The sequence below is a fragment of the Taeniopygia guttata genome, chromosome 7, assembly GCF_048771995.1.
Source record: "Taeniopygia guttata chromosome 7, bTaeGut7.mat, whole genome shotgun sequence".
In the NCBI taxonomy this organism is placed as follows: domain Eukaryota; kingdom Metazoa; phylum Chordata; class Aves; order Passeriformes; family Estrildidae; genus Taeniopygia; species Taeniopygia guttata.
In genome coordinates this window covers 3,006,084-3,029,537 of record NC_133032.1, presented here as the reverse complement: position 1 = coordinate 3,029,537, position 23,454 = coordinate 3,006,084, and the positions used below count along the sequence as shown (strand labels likewise).

General features: G+C 47.0%; 1 protein-coding gene and 5 non-coding genes across 7 annotated transcripts in view; 3 read left to right on the top strand and 3 right to left on the bottom strand.

Moving 5' to 3' along the window:
* Window positions 1-103: 103 nt before the first annotated feature.
* TRNAA-CGC (transfer RNA alanine (anticodon CGC)) lies at window positions 104-175 on the bottom strand. Its single transcript has one exon. It is a non-coding gene; the product is annotated as a tRNA-Ala (tRNA).
* A 1,106-nt stretch (window positions 176-1,281) lies between these two features.
* On the top strand, window positions 1,282-1,353 carry TRNAP-CGG (transfer RNA proline (anticodon CGG)). The gene has a single exon. It is a non-coding gene; the product is annotated as a tRNA-Pro (tRNA).
* A 2,054-nt stretch (window positions 1,354-3,407) lies between these two features.
* Window positions 3,408-3,479, top strand: TRNAP-AGG (transfer RNA proline (anticodon AGG)). Its single transcript has one exon. It is a non-coding gene; the product is annotated as a tRNA-Pro (tRNA).
* A 2,126-nt stretch (window positions 3,480-5,605) lies between these two features.
* Window positions 5,606-5,687, bottom strand: TRNAS-GCU (transfer RNA serine (anticodon GCU)). Its single transcript has one exon. It is a non-coding gene; the product is annotated as a tRNA-Ser (tRNA).
* A 365-nt stretch (window positions 5,688-6,052) lies between these two features.
* On the top strand, window positions 6,053-6,134 carry TRNAS-GCU (transfer RNA serine (anticodon GCU)). Its single transcript has one exon. It is a non-coding gene; the product is annotated as a tRNA-Ser (tRNA).
* A 169-nt stretch (window positions 6,135-6,303) lies between these two features.
* The window catches only part of MCM3AP (minichromosome maintenance complex component 3 associated protein), a 23,517-nt gene continuing 6,366 nt past the window's right edge, over window positions 6,304-23,454 (bottom strand). Inside the window, exons 8-28 of one of the 2 annotated variants that reach the window (XM_030277025.4) lie at window positions 23,124-23,392; window positions 22,783-22,945; window positions 22,074-22,234; window positions 20,197-20,441; window positions 19,207-19,397; window positions 17,850-17,950; window positions 16,892-17,023; window positions 16,160-16,273; window positions 15,852-16,004; window positions 15,248-15,445; window positions 14,862-14,930; window positions 14,018-14,152; window positions 13,455-13,608; window positions 12,074-12,332; window positions 11,645-11,742; window positions 10,458-10,848; window positions 10,074-10,331; window positions 9,468-9,597; window positions 8,644-8,832; window positions 7,871-8,021; window positions 6,304-7,754 (exon numbers count right to left, since the gene is read on the bottom strand). In XM_030277025.4, coding sequence (XP_030132885.4) covers window positions 7,596-7,754; window positions 7,871-8,021; window positions 8,644-8,832; window positions 9,468-9,597; window positions 10,074-10,331; window positions 10,458-10,848; window positions 11,645-11,742; window positions 12,074-12,332; window positions 13,455-13,608; window positions 14,018-14,152; window positions 14,862-14,930; window positions 15,248-15,445; window positions 15,852-16,004; window positions 16,160-16,273; window positions 16,892-17,023; window positions 17,850-17,950; window positions 19,207-19,397; window positions 20,197-20,441; window positions 22,074-22,234; window positions 22,783-22,945; window positions 23,124-23,392 — 3,720 coding nt within the window. In that variant the 3' untranslated portion in view covers window positions 6,304-7,595. The remainder of the gene's footprint in view (window positions 7,755-7,870; window positions 8,022-8,643; window positions 8,833-9,467; window positions 9,598-10,073; window positions 10,332-10,457; window positions 10,849-11,644; window positions 11,743-12,073; window positions 12,333-13,454; window positions 13,609-14,017; window positions 14,153-14,861; window positions 14,931-15,247; window positions 15,446-15,851; window positions 16,005-16,159; window positions 16,274-16,891; window positions 17,024-17,849; window positions 17,951-19,206; window positions 19,398-20,196; window positions 20,442-22,073; window positions 22,235-22,782; window positions 22,946-23,123; window positions 23,393-23,454) is intronic. The other variant, XM_030277026.4, reaches the window with a different exon arrangement.

Sequence of the window (23,454 nt, the reverse complement as noted above, 5' to 3'; positions counted from 1 at the left end):
GCCATGGTGCATTCCTCACCTTTGGGGAGCCCTTCCAGAGGTAGATGCAAGTTTGTTATCACTGGCCCATGGAGGAGGTGGGTTTGAGGAGGAAAAAAAGAACTGGAGATGCTGGGGGTTGAACCCAGGGCCTCTTACATGCGAAGCAAGCGCTCTCCCACTGAGCTACATCCCCTGCCTGTGGCCCCCTTTCTGGGGGTTCTGCTGACCACCGTGTCCCTTGTGGCCCCCATTCTAAAACCAGGCAGATAGCCATGCTGTGCTGGGCAGAGTGGGAGCTTCAGACAAAGTTTAGAAACTCCCACTGAATCATGAGGTGCAGAGAGGAACCCCTGGCTTTCTAAACTTTTCAGAGAGGAGTCTGGGTGTTGCTGGATCCAACCTTAGCCCCAAATTTTGCAGTTTATCTCTAAAATATTGTATAGGTGTAGTAGAAACTCTATACAGCTTTATCCTGCAGGATTGAAAAGAAATACTAAAATAAATACTTATACAAATACACAGGATTTATTACGATTAGACAAAAAAAATCTTAATCAGAATTACTTACTACACAATATAGGTGCTTTAGCAACTATTACAATATAGTGCACTGTGAAGGAATATTGAAACAATTATATTAAAGCAACTATATTAAAGCTGCCAAAACCAATTATTAACAGAATAACCAATGACTGGGGGCAAATCTCTCGGGCTCAGCCTTAAGGAGTGACCTTGAGGAGTGTCTCCACCCCAGGGGGGGATCTCCACACATACACTTCAAGAAAGGATCTGTCAGAAAACCCTGCCATTCAAATTTGGGATTTTTGTACCGTAAAAGAATGGACTGTGAGACAGGTATGTCCAGGCCAGCTGTGCCAGCTCAACAGCTTTAGTAAAGTTATCAGTACTTGTGTGTTCTTTTATCCAGATCTTTTACCAGATCTACTATCTCTTCATCTCACTATCAGCATGTTTAAATTTGAGGTTGATGAGTTAGGCTGGTTTCAGCTTTATTCAACACCAAAAGCAGTGTGACTGCTTTTTCTTCATTTAACACAGATTATTTGGGAAATAGAGCATTGTTTGAGTTGTTTCTGCCATTCCAGTTTCTGGCATTCCAGAGCAACCTGCGACATATGCCCAGGTGACATCCCCACAGCCAGGGAAGAACAAGGGTGACCTCTCTGTGGTGACCATCTATCAGAGACAAACAGAACCACCAAAAATCCCACCTCACCCGAGGCAGTGCTGTAAGTATTTGAACTAAAAAAAGGATTTTCTCCTAATACTAAGTTACCTGGCTCGTTGGTCTAGGGGTATGATTCTCGCTTCGGGTGCGAGAGGTCCCGGGTTCAAATCCCGGACGAGCCCTTATTTTAGCACCCACGAGCCTTGGGATGTGGTGGAGCCAGGGCAGGGATGGAGAGCGGGAAGCAGAGCAGCGATGGGCACGGTGCTCTGGGTGGGCACCTCCTTAAACCAGGAGGAGCCTCTTGGAAGCAGCAGTGGGAAGAGTGCAGTGCAGCCTGTGACAGTCGGGTTTGGAGCCGTGGGCCAGGGTGGGGCGAGGGCACTCGGCCAATTCCCCTCGCTATTGCACAGGGGGGGATGTAGCTCAGCAGGAGAGTGCTTGATTTGTATGCAAAGGGGCGTGGAATCAACACCCAGCATCTCCATGTCCTTTTGCCTCTCCAGACACCTCCCTGATGGATTCAGGGCTGCCAGAGATCCCCAGATGCCCCACAAGAAATCCCTGGGGCTGCCTGTGGGCACGTCTGACCTGGGATTGCCCCTTGGCACCCCAAGGCAGGCAGCAAGCAAATGCCTGCTGGGATCTCCCTCCTTACCTAGGTGCTGGAGGCACCCAGAGTCCCTTCCCCACGGTGCTCACGGTGTCTCTTGGGGTGATCACCAGTGCTGGGGGGACCAGCCAGGTGGCAGGGGGACGCTGGGTGTCCAAAACAAAGGGCTCATCCGGGATCTGAACCCGGCCTCTTACACCCTAAGCGAGAATCATACCCCTAGACCAACGAGCCAGGGTGCCCAGGACATCCTGGACACCTCCTCGCTGCCAGGCAAAATGCCACTCCACGCACACGCTGCCACACAGGGCCCTGCCTGCACAGGGACCCGACGCACACGCAGCCATACAACCCTTTACAGCTCTTGCACACCTCACACACGGCACCAACTCACACTTCCCACATTGCTCACTGCTCTCCCCCCTTATCCCCTGCCCCCAGCACCGCAGGACCCCACGCATGGACAGCCCATGGCACACAGACACGGCCATTTGCTGCTCCTGAGGACAAACACTGCTCACAGGAGGTCGCCTTTGCAGGATGCCCCACAGCAAAAGGTGGCTGAAAAAGCACCGGCCATTGCAACTGCTGCAAGGGCCGGTTAGGGCCATTTACGGAGAAAAGAGGGGCTGTAAGTGAGACGTGCTGGATCTGGCATCTCATGGCCACAGCAAGAGTCACGTCCCTGCTCCCAGAGTATGTGAGGCCAAAGGAGCCCTAACTGCCCCCAAACCCCCAACAAGGTCTGGGAGAAGCAGAGTGGGAGACAGAGGGGGCTATCACAGCTTGTTAGTCGAGGGATATGATTCTTGCTTTGGGTGCTTAGAAGGTCCTGGGTTCACCTCCCAGACAACCCCTACTTCTGGCCACCCACCATGTCCAGTGCTGAGGGTGACCCTTGCTGGCTGGGTACATCCCTGTGGGAAAGAGACTCTAAAGGACTGGTGGTAAGATGCTGCTGGGGGAGGGAGATGTGGCTCAGATCAACCTTTAGCATTCTCATGTCCTTTTGCCTTCTCAGCTACTTCTCCGCTGGTTGCAAGGCTGCCAGAGCTCCCCAGGAAAGGCTTGATGCTGTGTCCTAGTGTTGCAAGGTTGCATAAAAATCTTGTGGCTCTTTCCCTACCCTGCCTGGAGGCAGCAGAACATACAGAACATAGGAGGCCTTTTTTTAACTTTCCCCATGGGGCTCAGAAGGAGGAGGGTATTGCGTGCCAAATAGGCAGATGCATCCAACAGTTGAATCCAGAACCATTTGCACTTAAAACGCAAATCTCACACCCAGACAAATCAGGCAGGGTACACTGCTCCCCCATAGATGTGGGACAGGGCTATGAGGAGTCATCCACCCAACATCCTCAGGATGTTCCACCTCTGTTATGCAAATATTGGAGAAGCCCGCGAGAGGGAGAAGGGTGGAGCTTAGGGCGGTGTGGCTGTTCGTGACGCTCACCTGTATCAAGCTCTTCCTAGGACTTGGGTGTACCAGGGCGTTGGGTAAAACCCATGGCTGTGAGGAGGATTCGAACCTGCGGAGGAAATCCCTGTTGGATTTCAACTCCAACGCCTTCACCCCTCGGCCAGGCCAGGCGAGGGCGGGGCGCGGGACAGGCCCTGCACCCTGGCTCGTTGGTCTAGGGGTATGATTCTCGCTTAGGGTGCGAGAGGTCCCGGGTTCAAATCCCGGACGAGCCCTTTGTTTTGGGCATCACCACCCTGCTCTCGCCTGGGCTGTGCAGAGCCCGATAGGACCCGCACATCGATGTTCACCCCACAGGGATACCCATCGATTCACCCCACAGGGATACCCATCGATGTTCACCCCACAGGGATACCCATCGATGTTCACCCCACAGGGATACCCATCAATGTTCACCCCACAGGGATACCCATCGATGTTCACCCCACAGGGATACCCATCGATGTTCACCCCACAGGGATACCCATCCATGTTCACCCCACAGGGATACCCATCCATGTTCACCCCACAGCGATACCCGCAGAGCTTTGAGTTTAGATTAGCGCACGGAGCATCACAGGGGGCTGTTCCCCATCCCTGGAGTCCCAACCCATTGGTCCTGCAGAGTGACACTATTTTCGAGCTGGCAGCGGGATGGGGATGGCATAGGAAGGGCTGTGTCTGTGGCCATGGGGCACCCCTGGCAGTGGGGCAGGTGAGGGCCCCAGCTCAGCTGGTCAAAACACCTGTCTAGTAAACAGGAGATCCTGGATTCCACTTCCTGTGGCACCTGGGAGTCTAGTTTTCCTCCTTGGCACAAATTCGGGGCACTGCTGGGGCTTCCCCACTACTCTTGTTTGTCCCTCACAATGACGGTGCTGATTCAGAGCAATGCGGGTGTAAAGACATTGATGGGGGGTTCCACGGACGGATTGGGGTGAATATAAGCGAGATCTCTGTTGGTTGCTCCTGGGGGATGAGGTTTATTCAGGATGCATTGTGGCCCTGCCTCGTGCTGTGTAGCAGCACGTGGCTGGGCCTGAGGTGATGGGGGAGAGGAGAGACAAAGAGGGGAGCAGGGACTCCCGGAGGAAGTTCCAGGAGGAGAGGGGAAGATCCAAGAGAGGGGAAGATCCAAGAGGGCGTCCAGCCCCCCGGAGACCCCTTATCAGGGGGCTTCAAGGTGGGCTGGAACAAGACCTGGGCCAATGGGGTCACAGGCACTTGATGTTTCAGGGGAGGGTTACAGGTGTGGGGTGAACCATACATTTTGGGGCTGAGATAGAACAGTCCATTTGGCTTTTGGACCCCTCTGTAAGTGAGGGCATTGTCCAGCCAGTAGGGAGCGTTATATTCGTCCTGGCTGTACTATTGTGGTTCTCAATCATATTTATTTACCCTTCCCAACATGCGGGTGCACGTTTTTACTGAAAGCTTATTTTAGGGTCCCCCACTGGACATAAAAATTCACCAAGAAGTCCCTCCCACCCAGGACCTGCTCCTGCCCCATGGCGCCTGCAAGACCTACAAGCAGCATCAGGATCTGTTTCCCTTGCCATGGCTGCCCAGCTGACAGCCCACCCTCCAGGTTCCTACACTTGGCAGGGCTGGCTGGAGAGATCTGGTAACATCTCAGGTACCTTTCCCAGTGGCCAGGATGAGCCATAGGAGAGGGCTAATCCCCGCTGGGTGGGAAGTAGGAAGCTGTTTGGATCCCTCTCCAGGTAAATCCTCCAGAGCCACACCCAGCATCCTGGTGCCAGTGGGGCCTCAGGGTGGCTGAGGGCACCTTCCTCTGCCCCTCTGGACTCCTACCACATCCAGGATCAGATTTGCACTTTGCCTTTTGCCCACTTTGCCGCATTTTTTTCCCAGTAACAATGAACAGGCATAATTACCAAGTCTGATGGGAAAAACTCTCCTATACCTTCTCCCCTATACCTGCTCTCACCACAGTATCCACCGTATCCATTCACAGTTGCACACTTCCTTTGTCCCAGTTTACTTCCCTATTGCACGCTACGTTTTGGAAGGTTATCACCTGACTGCTCAAAAGCCACTTTCAGCAGTAATCACTCATGTAAGGATTTCTAAGTGCTTTCTTCTCCATGAGTCTCGGATAAGAGACTTCCCGCCCCTCCACATAAAGACCTTTAGACACTACATCAATTTTTTCTGCCATCCCCTTTGCAAAATCTGCAGGGCACGGGTGACTTTGGGCCATGGGGAGGATGCAGACACCAGTGTAGACCAGGCGCTTGCGGGTACCATTTCCCCTCCGCCCCCGCCGAGTCCCCATGTGCTGCAAGGACCCGAGCGCGCCCCGAGGGTCCCCAGCTCCTTCCGCGCGGCAGCAAAACCTCGACGAGGGTGGGATTCGAACCCACGCGTGCAGAGCACAATGGATTAGCAGTCCATCGCCTTAACCACTCGGCCACCTCGTCCCGCCATGGAACCTTGTCGCCCCCTGCCGGCCTGGCGCGGCCGCCGCAGCCCCTTCCCGCCTTGCCGCGGAGCCGGTCCCGGTCTCGTCACCGGCGAGGTCCGACGGCCGCGCAGTTCAGCGTCTTCTTAGCGCAGTAGGCAGCGCGTCAGTCTCAAAATCTGAGGGTCTCGAGCCTCGGACAGGGCAGCGTTTGGGTTTTTTTGCGGTCTTTTCTTGTTTCCCCGTGGCCCCGCAGCGCGGCCGGCCCGGACACGAGCGAGGCCTCCGCCCGGCCCCGCGGCGGGCAGCGCCCAGCGCGGGCCCCTCAGGGCGCGGGGAGGCCGAGGCGCGGGCCGGGCGGATCCCGCGGAGGCCGCGCGGCAGGACGAGGTGGCCGAGTGGTTAAGGCGATGGACTGCTAATCCATTGTGCTCTGCACGCGTGGGTTCGAATCCCACCCTCGTCGGGATTTTGCTGCTGCCCCGGGTCCTCCATCCACAGATAAACAATTTGGGAGAGGCCGGGAGTGAGAGCAGCCCCCCGCACTGGTACCCCAGACAGGAGCCACCCCTCCCCGTGCCCTGCCCCCGAGAGAGCATTCCACACCATGAGCTTTTACAGAGGAATGACGCACCTTTCAAGCCACTAAAAATTTTATTAGGTACAAAATACAATTTACAGCAAATAGTATGAGCCACGCTCCCAAAGCTCTGTTGGGTTTTGACAGCTGAATTTCACGTAAACAACATCAAAAGCAGAGCACAGGCTTCCCTTCACACAGAAGGAGTTAAACAACATAACTGCACATGGAGCGGGAACGGCCTTAAAGCACACCCTTTCTAATTTAAATTTATTTCAACTTAGCATCAAGCTACTATTGCTATTTTGGGTTTAAGATAAATACTACAAATGAAATGCTATTTTTAAAAACTGTAAAATTACTTTTTTGGAAGGCAATTGACAGTTTCAGACTACTGAGGATTTCAACTTGCGTTGGGCACGCAAGATAATCAGTTTAGTGCAGTCATTCATATTCAACTTGGCAGAAGGTTCTGTTTGAGAAAAATTGGCTGATTTTATAAGAAAAAGGTGAACTGTTTAGGAGTACTGCAGACATGAAATACATCTTCAAATTATTTACACGAAATTAAACCCAAACCAAAGGCCTTCAACTTCCAAAAGTTTTTAAAATGCTGTAGAATGCAGGCTATTTGCTCTTCCAAAACCAAAGGAAAATTGTTTCTCCATAGCTATTTACTGTAGACTGAAGGAAGCATCCTGTTCTCCAGCACGACATGGAATCTGTGGAATAAGCACTTCACCTAATTTTAATGCTGAAAACATTGAATAAAATAGAACTTGGGCCCAGAACAACAAAAATCCTTCTGGATTTGCACTGAGCAATAAGAAGCACAAAAATCATGGCCAAGTGCTGCTCCAACTTGAGAATTAATGTTTTGACATTTCTAGAAACAATAAGAATTTCAAACCACAGTGCTGCTGCAAGGCAGTTCTTGCACGAAGGAAGCATAGACTGACGTAACATTTCAGGGACTGTGGCTATGGACAGAAATTGCTCCAATATTCCCAGGGGTCCATGCTACCCTATAACTGAACCTGATGAAGCTGTGTTTACCCACAATGAGAGCTGGGAGAAAGAAAAACCAGCACTGTCATTTAAGGCCCTCCAAGAAAAAGCATTTGACTTGTCTCTGTGCCTGTGGAGCAGAAAAGGAGGGAGTTCCAGACCATCCATGACATGCTCACCCTGTGCACTTCAGGCATGTGAAAAGGCCCCAGGCCCCATGGCTGCTCCATGTTCTCATCCCAGGAGAACAGCTGCTTGTTCTGGAACGTGCCGAGGAGTGCATCTGTTCAATCACCTGGACCTGGACTTCTTTCTTGAGTCTCCATGTCTCAGCTTTGCTCAAATGTCCACCATGTCCACCAGAGCAGAGAGGTGGAGCTCAGAGGCAGCCTCAGCCTCCTTGGTGGCTCTGAGCAGCTGCTGGAGGTGTTTGAGTCTGTCCGACAGCGCAGAGCTTTGCTCCATCTCTGGAATTTTGTGTTTCTCCTGACTCCCAGCCTGGGCAGAAGGAAAAGAGATGAGACAGACTTTCTCCCAAGATAATTCCCACTACAGGTTTTGCAGCTACTGCACTCCTCAGACCTTTAGTTTAGCTCAGAACTGCCTTCTCTTACCTCTTGAGCAGCTGACATGGGACTCTTCACCAAGGGGCAAGTGGCAGCTGGGGTGGAGAGCAGAGACTGAGGGAGGTAGAGAGGAAGACCCAGGAGATCCTCAAGGGGCTCCATATCCTCAGCTAGATACTGGTGCAGCTGCTCTTCAAACCTGGATGGGAAGGGCAAGAGCACCAGTCAGATGGCAGCCTGGCTTTGTCCCTGTAACCAGTGCATTACTCTAAGAGGTTTTTTGGATTCAGAAGGATCTGATTTCCACAGCCATATTCAAAACAGTCTGTTGTGCCCCACTGCAGCTATCAAAATTCATCACAGAGGACTGTGGTACAGAGAGGAGCCACACAGACTGAAGAGACTAAACATATGGGAAGGCAGAAGAGACAAAAACCTCCTGGACTAACCTCAAAAGGTTTAGTTCTTCATCTTTGTGATCTTCATTGCTACAAACTGACATCCCAGAGAGGACTTTATGGGCATTTGTGACACTGGGGGACACACAGACCACTGTATTGCTTCAGTTCTGGTGGCATGACTGACCACAGAGTTTCCAACCATTCCTGAGAAGTCCAAGAATTTATACCATCCTGGACTGTTCCCCTGATGCGAGCAGGTAATAGGAGGGAACTGCACCAATGCTTGATGAAATCAGATGGAACTCAAGACAGTCTGGGTTCTTTTCTAGCACAGTTTAACTCGCTATTCCATAAAAGTCACAAATGGTTTACAACCCTAGGCTGAAGCTGCAAGGAAAATATGCTGCTCTGGGAACTTACCTCTTGTTTTCTATTTTTTCCAGTTGCAACTGTGCCAACAGATGCTCCTGGGCCAAAGATGTGTCTCTGAATTCATCTGTACTGGGAACACTCACTTCCTGACGTGGCAGCATGCCAGAGTCATACTGACCTGGCACCATGGAGAAACTGTAGGGTTTCTTATAAGACTTGGGATATTTTATCTTTGATCTGAAGAGGGGAGGAAAAAAACAATAAACAAAACCACACGAATTGGTATGAGTGTGTTGATTTTTCCCTCTCAGCTTGAAGCTTGGAAATAGCAGGGAGTGAGAAGTGATCATTTAGAGAAATAATGCCCTTGTCCCAGGGTCCAACACAGCACCACCTGTGCATGGGATTAGAGAGGAATTAATCAGACATGAGCATAGGATTCACCCCAAACCTCACCCACTAGAGAACAGAGCTGCAGCTAAGCTTCCAAGAGGGGAGAGAATGGCTTCCATCTGAACATGGCTAGGGAAGTGAGCTAGACTTGACATCTCAAACACTTTAATGCCACACAGCTCTAAGGCATCCTTCCCCCTCAACCTATCATTTTCTCAGATTCACACTGTTTTCCCACCATGCTTTGCACAACTCCAAAGCCTCAGCAGCAGGTTTTTTTTTTGGCAGAAGTTAATTTCTACACTTTCAGCACTCCCCAAGCAATCCACTTCTCTGAGAGCTGAGTAACCCTGTACAAATAAAATCTACTTCCTACTCTGTTTCAGCACAGCCTTGTACATCATTTTAGGGAGATGTACACAAGAAGGTTCTGGGAGGATGCCAAATGCTACTTTTCAGCACTTTGCAGGCCACCTCACCTCTCATGGCCTTGCCGGATCTCCTCCTGTGTCCGCAGCCTGGCTTGATCCCACGAGAAAGGCACGCTGTAGTTCTCTAAATGCCCCTTGAAGAAGTACACACGAATCTGACCATCTTTGCTTATAGCTTCTGTGAATAAACCCAAACCCAACGTTTATAATTTGCACAGGTTTTCTCCTTCAGAAGAAAAGCTCATTATTAAAAAGGCAATTTGGGGCAAGATGAATTGTTCACTTTCAAGTAGATTTCAGAGTCCGGGACACTCTTCATTAATCAATAGAAGTGATGATTAACTGTGGCAGCCTGCCCTCCCTGCTGACACAGCTTCTGAAGGGTAACTCTTGGCCTTTGCTTGTTTCAAACCCTCTCCCATTGGGAGGGCAAGGCTGAAAGACTCTAACCAGAGCCACATTTGTTGTCACAGGATCAAGTCAAGCCATAACCAATACTAAATACACGCTCCAACGGGAAGACACATGCAGAACACAGCAGGACCACAGCTGCCTGCTACACATCACTTGCTGCCATATGGAAAGGCACCACTGGCAGTGTATTAAATACCATCACAAAAGAAGCATCATCCATACTGCAGGAGGATACAATACCTGGAGCAACAGGCAGTTTGGGTGGTTTCCAGTCTCTCAGTTTATGATCAATACAGACTGCCAAGATACAATCCCAAGGGATCTCATCAACAGAAGGTCCATCTTCATCTGAGTTCCCAGTTGTTCTGGTTTTCCAGTTTTGGTAAGTTTTGCTCAGCAGATTCTCCACCTGAGACTGGATCAGTGGTTGAGTGTGGGAAGAACTTGCAATCTGAGAGACATACTGAAAAATCATATGGCAAACAGGATGCCAAGGAGCTGTGGAACCAAAAAAAAAAAAAAATCAAAGTAAATTGCAAGAATTTGTGACAGAAACAACACTGCACAGGCATATCTTGGAGAACAATGTGCTTCCAAGAAGATATTAGAGTGTGAAGTACCTACCACCTAAAGGAGGCAGATCTAGGTATGGGATCTGGAAGGACAGCACAGCCTTCCTCAGCCAAGCCAGGTGATCTGGCATGTTCCACTGCAGGTGGGGCAACATCTTGTTACCCCCTGCTTCTGAAAACTCTGTGACAGGCCAAGACAAGTCATAAAAGTGCTCTGAGGATGCCACATCTGACAGGAACTGCAGCACACTGTTGTAGAGCTCTATGATGACCCCAGGCTCCTGGGATGGCAGCCCAGCTAAACGCCTCTCCTTCCAGTCATGGTAGAAACGCTTGCCAAATTCTCCATCAATCCCATCCTCAATGTACTCCTGAAGGGTCTGGCTGCAGAGCTCAAGGGAGGCAGGACAGTGGGACACCAGCCAGCCTACAGCTCTAGAGACCTACAACACACAAAGAGGGAGGGTTGGAAACTGCTCTGCAGTCATCGGGACACAAAGGATTCAACCCTAAGTTTGAATAACATTCTCCAAGAGAATAGGCAGCAAAAGGCAAATAAATCAGGCATTATCATACTTATATTTACAACAGTAATTCTCCAGCTAGGTGGCCACAAACTGAATTTCCACACAGCAAGCTCAGGAACAAAGAAGAGGCTGTTTACATGAGGTACAGGTATGCAGTGGAATTCCCTGCTGCAGGATGCTGGGGTTGTTGAAAACTTATCCAGGAAAAATTGAACAAATTCACAGAAATTAGCCCAGGGTGACTGTGTTATGTCAGATCATGGCAGTCCTTGAAGTGCAGACCTAAGTTGTGAGGGTTTGTGGGGGAGCATCACTCTGGGCTTGTCAGGGAGAGATCTGTATGATCGAATTCCAGAACATGAGAGGTAGAGGCATCTCAGTCATATCCACCAAGATGGGATAACTCTGGATGATCTCACAGCAGCACAACAGCTACAAATGGTCTTCAGCATTTTAGGACTAAGAGCTTAAGGATAAAATGGTTTACCCACCACCAGCACTCCTCTGTTGGACAGCAATACAGGCAGGGCAGAAAAGAGTGGGTTTAAATAATCCATGAATTTTGGTCTCAGTGCAGTTTTCAGTTTGTTTTTTTTTTGGTTTTTTTTTTTTTTTTTTTTCTTTCTTGTAGCAAATGCCACTGATGTCTGGTCAGTGCAAATAGAACAGTCACAAACAAGGGAAAATAATTCCTGCATCTTGCTGTTCTTACCCTTCTGGTGCCTTCTAAGTCATTGACAGAGCCTGGGAGCTCTACAATGGTGTAGTCTGAAATAAGATGGGCTGAAATCAAGTCCTGGAGCATCAACCCTTAAAAAATAAGAAAACTTATCAGGTACACAGAGTAAGAACACATGTCCTTGGGCCACATGCTCTGCATTACATTCACGGCATTGCTGCTCCCCTCCATCTCTGCCCACAGACTCTCAGGATCAAATACTGTTTGTGAAAGAAAACTGGAAGCCAAAACTGGTGAGCTCTTAAGGCCTTAAGATTTTTAGGAAAGCTCTGGGATGTACTGTATTTCACTCTTGCTTTAACTGGTTACAGTTAAAGGGAGAGAGGCTGAACTAGTCACAACACTTCTACTTCGGGCAGCCCTAAATATTCATTGTTTCAAGACACAAAAACAATTACATACCATCTTCTACTTCTTTCTCCACAGCCTTCTCTTTCTGACTGGGGACTAGAACCACCAAGGGAACTATCGGGTGGAAAGGTTTGGCCTGAAGCAGCTGCTTCAGCTGCAGTAAAGCTGAAAGCCAGTAAACATCATCTTCTGCAATATCTTCACTGCTAACTCGGGGGGGCAGGAGAAGAACGAGGCCACTGGTCCCAAGCAAGTCCTTTTGTGTCTCAGCCAAATCAAGCTCCGAGTTAGAGAGCAGACCATGTGCCACCTGGACAGGCAACAAAGATGACAACAATAATGTAGCTAAACAAAGCTATTTCCACAGCAAAATCTGCAGTTTATTGTCACTGCCATTCAGCTTTGACATCCTTTTCCAGGAGCTCTACACAACCTAAGACAGTAAGTTGTTGTCAGGCCAGCATGGATGTGTCCAATAAGTGAGCTGAGCACTGAAGTGCCCTTCAGCACCTGCTTTGGGATCAGGAATTGATGATTCCTGTTCTACTACTACAGGTATTTCTCATCTGATTGAAAACAAAGAAAAAACTCCATCTTTTTTCAGACCTTTTCAACACCCTCTATCCCTCTGTCTTAAGTTGGAAATGCAAGATGTGGCTATGTGGGGATATTTATTTTATTGCCATCTGTTAGACATGGGGTGTTATCTTCTGTTTATTGGGCCATGCAGTTTTCTTTATCTCCTCCATAACCAGCCCTCCCTCCAGGAGATCTCTTCTGTTCATGGGCTATTGAGTGTCACTGCATGGCTGATAAAATTACATCATCCCATTGTGAGATGCTCTGCCCAGGGGGAGGAGCCAAGCATTCCTACCTGAATATAATCTGAGATTTGCAACACCACAGTCAGGCTTTTCCCACTGGATTCCCTGAGGAAGACCAGGCCCATCTACACCACCACTGGATCTTCAGAGGAAAACTACACCCTTCTACAGGATCACAGCTTTAACAAAACCACATCTGTCACTCCAGGAAAACTGCAGCCATCATTTAATCAGACTGCTATCAGTGCCACATAGGGTGACCAACAAGGTGCCAGGTCATATTCTGTCACTGTTATTTTTGTATTACTGCATTTCATTTTTATATTCTCTTTTATTTTTATTTTTTCCTAATAAAGAACTGTTATTCCTACTCCCATATCTTTGCCTGAGAGGCCCTTAATTTCAAAATTATAATAATTTGGAGGGAGGGGGTTTGCATTTTCCATTTCAAGGGAAGCTCCTGCCTTTCTTAGAGGACACCTGTCTTTTCAAACCAAGACAACCTCCCAGTATCATATCCATCCATCTGACAGGACACAATATTCACTGAAAAAGAGCCCACCTTGCTCTTATAGCCTCTTAGACATCATTAACTTGTTCTCACCTACCTTTATACATACACTGACTTTAATGCTTCTGGTCCCCTGCATGCCAGGAGAACTAAATAACGTCAGCGTTTGAATTTTGCTTTCTGTATGTGAAGCATTTTTCTCATCACTTCTGTGTCCCATAAACTTGGCTTTCAGCCAATCCACCAGTATCCTAGCAAACAAAAAACAGGGCTTTGGGGGGTTTTGTTGTTGAAACTGGCATTTTAGAGTTTTAGTATCAGCACCTCTAACATAGCACAATCTATCATAATCCTATATATTTAGGTTATTATAAATAGACGTAATAAATAGCTATATATTTTAAAGGAAATTGTCATCTATCAAGGTTTTGTTTTCAGTATGAGCAAAAGTAATTAAACAATGTTGAAAAATACAGGTCACTGTAATAAATTACAGCTATATTGTTTAGAATGCTCTGAAGGAAAAAAAAAAAAAGGTGGAAATCTGACATGGTACAGGAAAAATTACATCAAGGACTGTACTACTAATCTTCTTCTAGCTAAATAAAAGAAGTCTGCCCTGTTTGAGAAAGGGACCCAGCAACCAACTCTTCAACATACCTATTGGGATCATCCTTGGAATATTCATCATCACTGGGCAAAACCAAGAGCACCTTCCAAAAAACCTGTTCTTGTTGAACTGGAATATGTTCCGTGATTAACGAGACAAGATCCAGGGGAGTCCAAGCTAAATCACTTAAAGAGAGGCACAAGAACTGGTGAAAAGTTCCACCCCAGGGCTCTTTCCCAGCTGAGGAATGTCTGTCTTGCACTGACAGTTACAACATTGACCAGTTAATTCTCTGGGTCTGTTGCTCATCCTTCAAGAACTGCAGCTGCTAAACCTGACACATGAGCCTTACTCTGGGGATTTCAGGAGATATGTGTACTGCTTCACTTCCACACTGATCCAACACACACCCAGGCCAGGAGAGCATGAGGAGCCATGGGAAGCCAGGTCTTCTGCTACAGTTCAAACATCTCAATCAGTATTTTCCAACCACAAGCCAGGTCACTGATAGCTCATTTACTCTTCTCCCCCCATAGCCCATCCCAGGCCCCATCCCATCCAGGTACAAAGTCACACCCCATAATACCCATCAGATCCTTAAAATTACACCCAGGAGAATCATCTGACCCAACACCTTCATTAATTTAGTGGAAGGTGTCCCTGCCCACGGCAGGGGGATGGAATGAACAAAATGATCTTTAAGGTCCTTTCCGACCCAGATCATCCAATGATTCTATGACTTTCCTGTTCCCCTTATTCCAAAATACTCCCAGAAGCAAGGCTGCAAGCAGACATTCAGGCATGGTTAGCCATACCTTCTGGCCACTTCTGGTATCTCTGGCATATCTGCTGCAGCTTGCTTCTAAAGAAAACAAGAACCAAACCCCAGCCTACCTTACCAACTGCTGGTAGAAGTGCTGAACTTTAATTTCATGCACTGTCTTGTTTCTCAGGAAGTTCAACCTGGAAACAAAATATTCTTGGCTGTATATTTTATGTATATGCATATAAGTATGTGTATAAAACACATACTTTAAACAAATATAAGAACACTGAGGCCTGGGAAATATTACAGAGGCCTCAGAATGTTGCTGTTAGCAGAAGAATTTTTTTGGATTTTCAGTCTTGGCCATGACATTTACGGAGAAAGTATTTTGGAAGCTATTTAAGAATAAACAGTTCTGCAAACCAACTAACATTCACAATGAAAGAATTTTTGGTAACTTATCTTCCAAAAATCAACCAGATTTCCTACTGATGCCACTGGAAGTATCCCTTACCTCGTGCAAGAGATTCCTAGCTTTCCTCCATTCCCCAGGTTTACAAATCTCTTGCACAAGTTCTCCATGCCTATAGGCCACTCTGCACTGGGGGACAGTGCTTTCAGTTGATGTTTGGAATCCAAGCCACAGGGAGCAGCTGGAAATGCCCTCATCTGACGTTTCAACTTTGTCCGAGCTGCCACTGCTTCCCTCCACCTTTGGAGAACAACAGATAAATAGGTCCCATTCATGAACTCTTCCGCAGACCTCTGTCATCAGGTATTTTTATAATGAGCACAACGACCACAATACACTGAGCATATGGGCAGGAAAACCAGTGATCAGCAGAAACAATGCAAGGATAAACTACTACAGGTTTCTAGACGGAAGGAAGCTGGAATCTCCTACCAAGCTCATTACCTACTACAACAAGATGTGATCCCCTCCCAACATAATTTAGCAGAGGCTGGTAGTAAGACTGTAAGGTCTACCCTTATCATGGAGATATAACAGAAAAAACTGTCTCAAAAAGAACACAACCAGACAGTGGTAGTTCCATCTGTTAACTGCTCCATGCCAATGTTCCCAAGTGAAGCAGCCGTGTCCCAGGGTGGTAACTCACCGTTTTAAGTATTTGCAGAAACACTGGAGCTCCTGAAGCGTTTCTTTAGCAATCTGGAAAATCTCATCCTGCAGAAAGAGCTCCATGAAGTGGCCACACACTTCTTCTGAACACCGGGCAATCCGGGCTTGCCAGTCTCTTTCTAAGGCACATCTGATTCCAAATAAAACAAACCAAGACTGCTAAGGTGAACACATCCAGCAAATGCCAATTCAGTGGGCTGAGATGCAAACAGGGAAGTCCATGACACATAGGAAACCCTTGAAAAAGCAAATTACATGTACATGCATGCAGCACATTGTACATACCTTAACTCGTTGACTGAAGCTTCTTTAACACTCTCCTTTATTACTTCTTCCATTAATTCCATACCCAGCAACTGGCTCAACTGCTTTATTAACTCTTCTCTTTCCTGCTTTTGCCTGGGAGGACAAAGAAAAAATTTACATTGGCAAAAATGCTGCTTAGTTACACAAGCACTACATGCAGTGCCAAACAGCTAATTTGCCTACAATTATTTCCTGCTATCTGTGTTTTAAATAAACAGCTTTGCATAGTGCCAGGTTTCCCTCAAAAACACCTTAACCTGATCTAGTGAGTGCCATCCCTGCCCATGGCTGGGGCTTGGAACTAGATGATCGTTATGGTCCTTTCCAAACCAAACTATTCTAGAATTCTATTTATTCTTACCCCAATAAGCTACAAACAAGTAGCTCACTCAAGGAAAAGCTCCTGCATACAGCAAATGCATGTCCCTCTCTGGAAGCTCTGGGTAAATAAAAGTTCCTAAATTTCCCACCCACCATTTTCACCATGGCTCTGAGGTGACCAAGATGCTAACCTGCAGATCACCTGACAATGCAGAGGAGAACCCTGCCTGTACAATCCCAGGGGAGTTCAAGGTGAGCCTGTCCTGCCACCGTGGCAGAAAGACATGGGCCTTGAGCAGAGGCACAAGGACTCAGGCTGGCACCAGCTGTCCTTACATTGTCTGGGGTCTACCTAGCCCACTCTGCCCCACAGCCAAAGCAGTGCCTCACCTCTCCTCCTCCACTCTGCGCCGTTCCTCCTGAACACGCTGCCTCTCCACGCTGAGCATGTTTCCAGCCACTTCTCTAAGGATATCCCCCATCACCACAGTCACAAGTTCCTCAACGGTGGCCTCTGAGGCACTGTGCAGAAACAGCAAATCTCTTCTCAAAGCCAGAATTGTTTCATTCAAAGTCCCAGGTCTATACTTTTCTCAGCCACACCTTGCTCTCTGTGGTGGGCTGACTCCAGCCATTAGCCAAGCACACACACATTGATACTGGCTCACTCCCTTCCCCACACTGCGACAGGGAAGGAAATAGGAAGAAGAAAGGAAAACTCGTGGATGGAAATAAATACACACTGTAATACAGAAAGGCAAAACCCCCACTCCCCCATTAAGCAAAGTAAATGCAGCCAGTCACCACTTCCCATGGGAAGAGCAATACCCAGACAGTACCAAATCAATGTCCACCCTGAAAGCCACAAATCTCCAATTTCTCCCTCTAACCCAGTATTATTGCTGACCATGACATCACAGGGAATGGACTTTAGTCAGCCTGGGTCAGCTATCCCCATTCAAACAGTGCTTGAACATCAACTGTTTGGGTCACATCCCACATCTATGACTCTACCAACTGCCCTGGAGAGGAAATTTATCAGAATCAGAGAAGCAGCCAGATCTGGACTTGCTCCTCTTGTCCCCCTTTGGGCACCTTCCATTCCATGACAGGGGTTTCTAACCAGATAAAGCTTCCAGAGGTTTGGGTCAGCCTTCCCTTAAGGCTAGAGCTGGGATGTGACAGACATCTGAAGAAAGGTCTGCTTTCCCTTCCCCTGCATCAGTAACATGGTCTCCATCACAGACCTGACAGTGCTTAGTTTTACCACCTTCACACATGGTGCTCCTATGGCAAGGGGCAACTGTGGTGACAGACTCCTGGAGAACCTGCAAGAAATGCTCTTTACCAGATAGCAGCAGTCGCATAAGCTGCTCCTGCTCTGCCCACTTCGCTGCACTCTCCTTTGAGGACATCATGCACAAGCCCATCCACCACTTCAGCAATGTCCTGTAACACAGCAGAGGAAGCAGCTGAAACAAGCTGTGGTCCTTCTCAGGAGTAAACTCGGAGGAAGGCTCTCCAGCCTTCCTTAACTGACTGTAATTCACAGCAGCATCTGTATTTCTGCTTACAAACTGAGCCAATTTAAACAAACACAACAGCCTGCAAAATTCAGAAATTTTTAGACTATCTAAAAGTTTAGTTACAGCCCAGAAACAAAAGCAGATTTTTGTACTAAATGTGGGCAAAGCAATTCAGGAAACCATAACTGAGGAGAGACTCCTATTTTCTTACTTTAGAGTTCCATTCTAGCTGATTTAATTCCAAATTATCAGGTCTACCCTACACTGAAATTTGCCATTATCTAGATAGAATATGACAACTGTACTGTACAAAGCGATGAGACTCTGAGACTGATTCAGCATCAGCATACAAAAACCTGTGTGGGAGGGAGAAAAACAGCACAGGTAGACAGGGTACACATTGCTGGGGGAGATGAAATAAGAAGGCCTTATAAGTACAATTACCTAGTGGGGGATTTGGAAAGTGCAGAGAATGCGAGCCAGATTGAGATGAAAACAAGTTTTGAGATGGTAGACTTTGGTTGCTAAGCATTGGTGGACAGTGGTGTAGCTAGTAGAAGGTAACTCCCTTTTTTGACCCACAGACAAATCAAAGGGTCAGATAAAGTGTTCTGTCTCATTCCTCAGAAATGTAGAGTTTATCTTGCACCTGTAACTCTCCCCTGAACTATGATGTATCTATAATCCCATTGGCCCAAAGTACTTTTCCACACACCCCTCTGAAACCCCCTTGATAAGGTGTTCCCAGGAGGAAAAGCTCCCTTCTTCTCTCCTCTTGCCCTTCTCTCTCTCCTACCCCTTGCTCCAGCCCCTTCTCCTACTCCCTTGGACCCTCTCGTAGAACTCTTTTGCTATCTCGCCCTACGCCCACTCCTTGGGGCTGCTTTGAGCTGCAGCTGGCAGCTCCAAGCAGGGCCCCACAAAAATCATATACCCTGAGACCTGACTCCAAAGATCTTTTGTCTCCATCTGTCCCGACCGTCCAGGACCAGCCCTCGCCGCAACACATTCCAGACCCAGCACTAATGGTCATGTACCCACAGCAAGAAACTTTTGTCATGTCTCATTTGACATACCTGCATGTTCCAGAAAAATAAAATACCCTAAGAACTTGGTTACCTTTTGTTATATTTCACAGATCTTTCCAAAATATTTCCTGATGAGTTTAGATTTCCCTACCTCATCTGAGTAACCAGGCTGAGGCTTTGAAGGGGGAGGCTCAGGCTGTGCAGCAGACTGGGAGATGGGCTGTGCAGAGGGCAGGACTGGCACCAGCTGACGAGGCAACAGCGAGGGCAGAAGATGAGATGGGGACTGGACTCTTGCTGCTGTGGCCTGTAAATCCACACCTCTGCTTTCCACTCTTCCTTCTTGGGAGGGAAAAGGAGAAAAAATAAGGAAACCAGATCAGTCACAAACAGAAGCAAATTTTATCATCAAAAACAATGGCTTGTCTGATAAAACTCGGCAGGTCAAAAAATAAATCTATAAGAGCAGTTTGTTGCCTTAAAGTTATAAATATAACATAGAAATTTTATGAATGCTTTATACAAAACATTTAAACATTTAATTGCACATTACCCCCATTACCAAGCACACTTATTTCCAACAAAGCAACTGTTTTAAGTCAGGCACACCTGGCACCTACACACGCTATCTGTACTTCCAGCAAAGACAGAAAAGCACACATTCAGCTAATCTGAAAACTGACATGTTTATACACACAGAGGCAACAAACAGCTGCAAATAAAAAACATGCAAACTGCAAAGGGAAGCTGGTTTTCTGAAGTAGTTGAACATTTGTTATTTCCACTCATGTTGGCAAAATTTGGCTCAATAGAGGATTTTCTGAATTGGGAAATACATTTTATTCATCAGGTTGTTCTTGGTTTTTACAGATACATAAACACACCTCAGTAACCTGGTCCAGTTGAAGGTGCCTCTGCACTGTCGGGTGGCGGAACTTGATGAGCTTCAAGGTCCCTTCCAACTCAAAGCATTCTGTAATGCTCTCGTGATTTAAATTCTAATCCTTTCACTACATTTAAATTGCCATGCAGTTTCAATCTCTGAGCCACACACAGCTTCTGCTTTGTACAATGAACCTGCTTACAGAGCTGCCTTGAAAGTGTATTCAGAGCAGTACCTAAAGTGCAGGTTTGCTCTCACCTGTTGCTTCCACACTGGGTTTTTGGCTACTGCCAGCCTGATCCAAGGAGGTGCTTCCACCAATGTACTTGTTCTGCCCATTGAAGCTGGACACAGGCACATGGTGAGGCACTGGGGGCAAGGGCCCCCCATTCACAACCTCGCCAACAGAGACAGTGAGCTTCTGGCTGACAAATGGGGATTTCCGTGGTTTGGGTAATCCGTCTGGCTCCAGAAAAGCCGAGCGATTCAGCTCCACGTAACCACTGGGGAAAAACAGAAGTAACAACCAGGCATATGTCCCCAAAGCTCCAGTAACCTACAGGCTTTCAATTCTGAAACTCATTGGTTTGAAACAGAATGTTGACAGGAATAGATGACTAACTGGCATCTTCAAAGGTTTTTATCCTTTCCCAGTCTCTCAAAACTCCCAAGTTTGGATGAACACACCTTACAATGCATAGATTTTAATGGCAGACATTTATCTGTGAACTGCTGTCCTCCAACATCCTCTAAAAGTTGGTTTGCAATGTTCAGTTTCATCCCACCCTACAGGCATCACCATAATGCCAGTTTCCCATGAAGTAGAACTGTGTCCTTATTTCCTATGGAGACTGTCGTGGTTTGACACGGAAAAATAATTTTTCTCGGAAGGAAGAGGTCAATTTGGATATTGACCAATTGAAGGTGGACACACCTCTGAGAGCACAGAGGGGTTAAAAGCAGAATTCCCAGGAGAGAGAGAGAAAGAGAGAGAGAGAGAGCTGGGGAGCCGCAAGGTGCCCAGCCGGGCTGTGGGAGCTGAAGCCTGGGCAGCAAGCCATCCTTGGGAGTCAGGACTTTTAACCCTTCCTGAGAAATGAAAGCTTTGTGAAATTTTTCTCCTCCTCAGTTTGAAAGAGAGGAAGAGAGACAGCTTGGACCCTGGGATGTTGGAAGGAGAAATTTTAGGTGGGAGGAGATGATGGAGTGGCTTTTGGCTGGACTTTTTCTTGGTAGCCACAGACCGAACTGATCTTCTCCTCCAAGAGAGACTGTATTTTAGGAGGATGCCGGTGAGCCAAAGAGACCTGCTTCAGCTGGGAAAAGACAGAAGTTGAGCAAACAAAGAAAAGTTAAGGAGGTTTGTGGTGGTGCCCCCATCTTCAGAGCAGAAGATAAGAAGATCTCTGTTCTTGGATCCTCGGCCCCAGGGGAAAATGGGGGGGACTGTGGTCCCAAAAATGAAAAACTGAACTGTTGTTTTTTCCCCTCTTGGCAGGGCATCCTTGAAAGGAAAAATCCTAAAAGGAGTCTGTCCATCCATGCATTGGTGGTGAGAGCACTGTGCATGGAAAGGAGAGGGTCACCACTGGCAAACTTTTTTCTCCGGGCGGTGCCATGTGTGACATGGAAACACAGGATGTGGCAGTTGTGTTTCCTGGGAGGGTCTGTGGCACAGGAGGGGCTCCTCTCTCCCTCGATGGACTGAGAATCAATTGCCTGGAGGGTGGAAACCTGATTGGGGTCCAAGTTGTGTCTCACTGTGGTTTGTTGGAGTTGGGTGGTGGGAGGAGGAATGCTTTGGAAGGTTTTCATTTTGATTTTTGTGTGTGTTTTTTTCTTTCTTTTTCCTTTTATAGTAGTATAGTAGTAGTAGCTTAATAAAGTTTTTTTCTTGTTATTAAGCTTAGGCCTGCTTTGCTCTGTTCTCAATTGCATTTCACAGCATTCAGTTGAGAGATTGCATTTTCATGGGGGCACTGGCATTGTGCCAGGGTCAAACCATGACAGAGACTCATCCCCCGTTCTTGGCCCATTCTTTCTCTGGTTCCAACGTTCAGGAGCAGCTCCCCCACATTATGCCTTTGTTTGACAACGGGCTAAATCCCCCAAAGCATCACTTTCCTCACACTTACCCATCTGATACACTCAGGCCATAGTAACTTATAAAATCAGTTGCTTCCTCACAGTCTTTGAACAGCAGCATGCGGACAAGGTGGTCCAAGGGAAATGCTGTACTTCTCTGGGTGCTCACAGTGTAGGCAATATTGAGGGATTTGAGACCATCCTTACGAATCTGGGGAAAAAGAAAAAGCCACATAACTACTAGGAAAGAACGCAAAATAAAATATAAAGCATATAATAAATGTGAGAATCATGTTTAAATACACAATACTTTGTCATCAAGTATGCACACAATTATTTAGACTTGCAACTTTCTTTTTAAATTCTACTCATTTGCTTTCTGGTTTCTATTCCTCTTTCATAATATTTGTTTTGAGCATATCCCTTTGTGATTCTTCTGCAGAAAAAACACCTTGCAAGGTCTTCTGAAAGTGCAGACTCACATTTCTTTGCAGGACTCTCAGGCCTGCTTCTCTGCTACCCAATTGTGTTTCTGGAAAATATTTATTTGTACACAATCACGAGGAAAAAAAAAGAGCATTTCAGTTTTTGCCTTTCATATCACAACAGAATGATCCTGATAATTTTTTAAGACTTCCAAAGAAGTAATAACAGTATTATTTTTATGGCTCAATATCTACTAAGTTTTCTGCTGATTTCCTCCCAAATCCCAGACTGTCTTAAATAATTTTAAAAATATCCATCTGTTTTTTTCCTCACCTGGTTGAAGTAACAGTGTAAGAGACAGGCATTCAGATAGGAAGCTGCTTGCACAAGCTTGAAAAACCTCACAAAATTGTTGCTGTTGAGTGCAGCAAAAGCTTGAACTGCAAATCTAACTTCAGGTGAGTTTCTAACGTCTGGACGAAATTGTTGAACTTCTCTGTGGAAACAAAAGACAGGAACAAAACCTTTGTTTCAATACTGAACAATCACAAGTCAAGAGCAACTTGTAATAGCACGGAATTAAAATCAGGAGCATTAAAATTTTTCTGGATTTAATTCTAAACTCAATTCTTCCCAGAGGTAAAGAGAGAAAACAAATGATGTCTTCTTCTCACCTGAGAATATCGCCCTTGTTGAGATTCAGCAAGACATTATAACCTTGGAACTCTGCTTCACTCTTGCAGTAAATCCCCTTGTTAGCTAAGTCCTGATACATCTCCTTCAAGCTCTGCAGGCATTTGGTCATGTTCTCATTGTTGATTTTAGCATCAAAGGAGGACATGGGCTCTTCACACAAGTGGTGAGCACAGTGGATATGAAAGCGAGTGCACTTCTCAATCAGAGACACCATCAGCGGGTTGCAGAGGTGTTGCTGGGTTATATCCTAACAGAATGAGAAAGAATGCATTTACATGTATTTTTAAACTAGTTGAAGAGTGCAGTCAC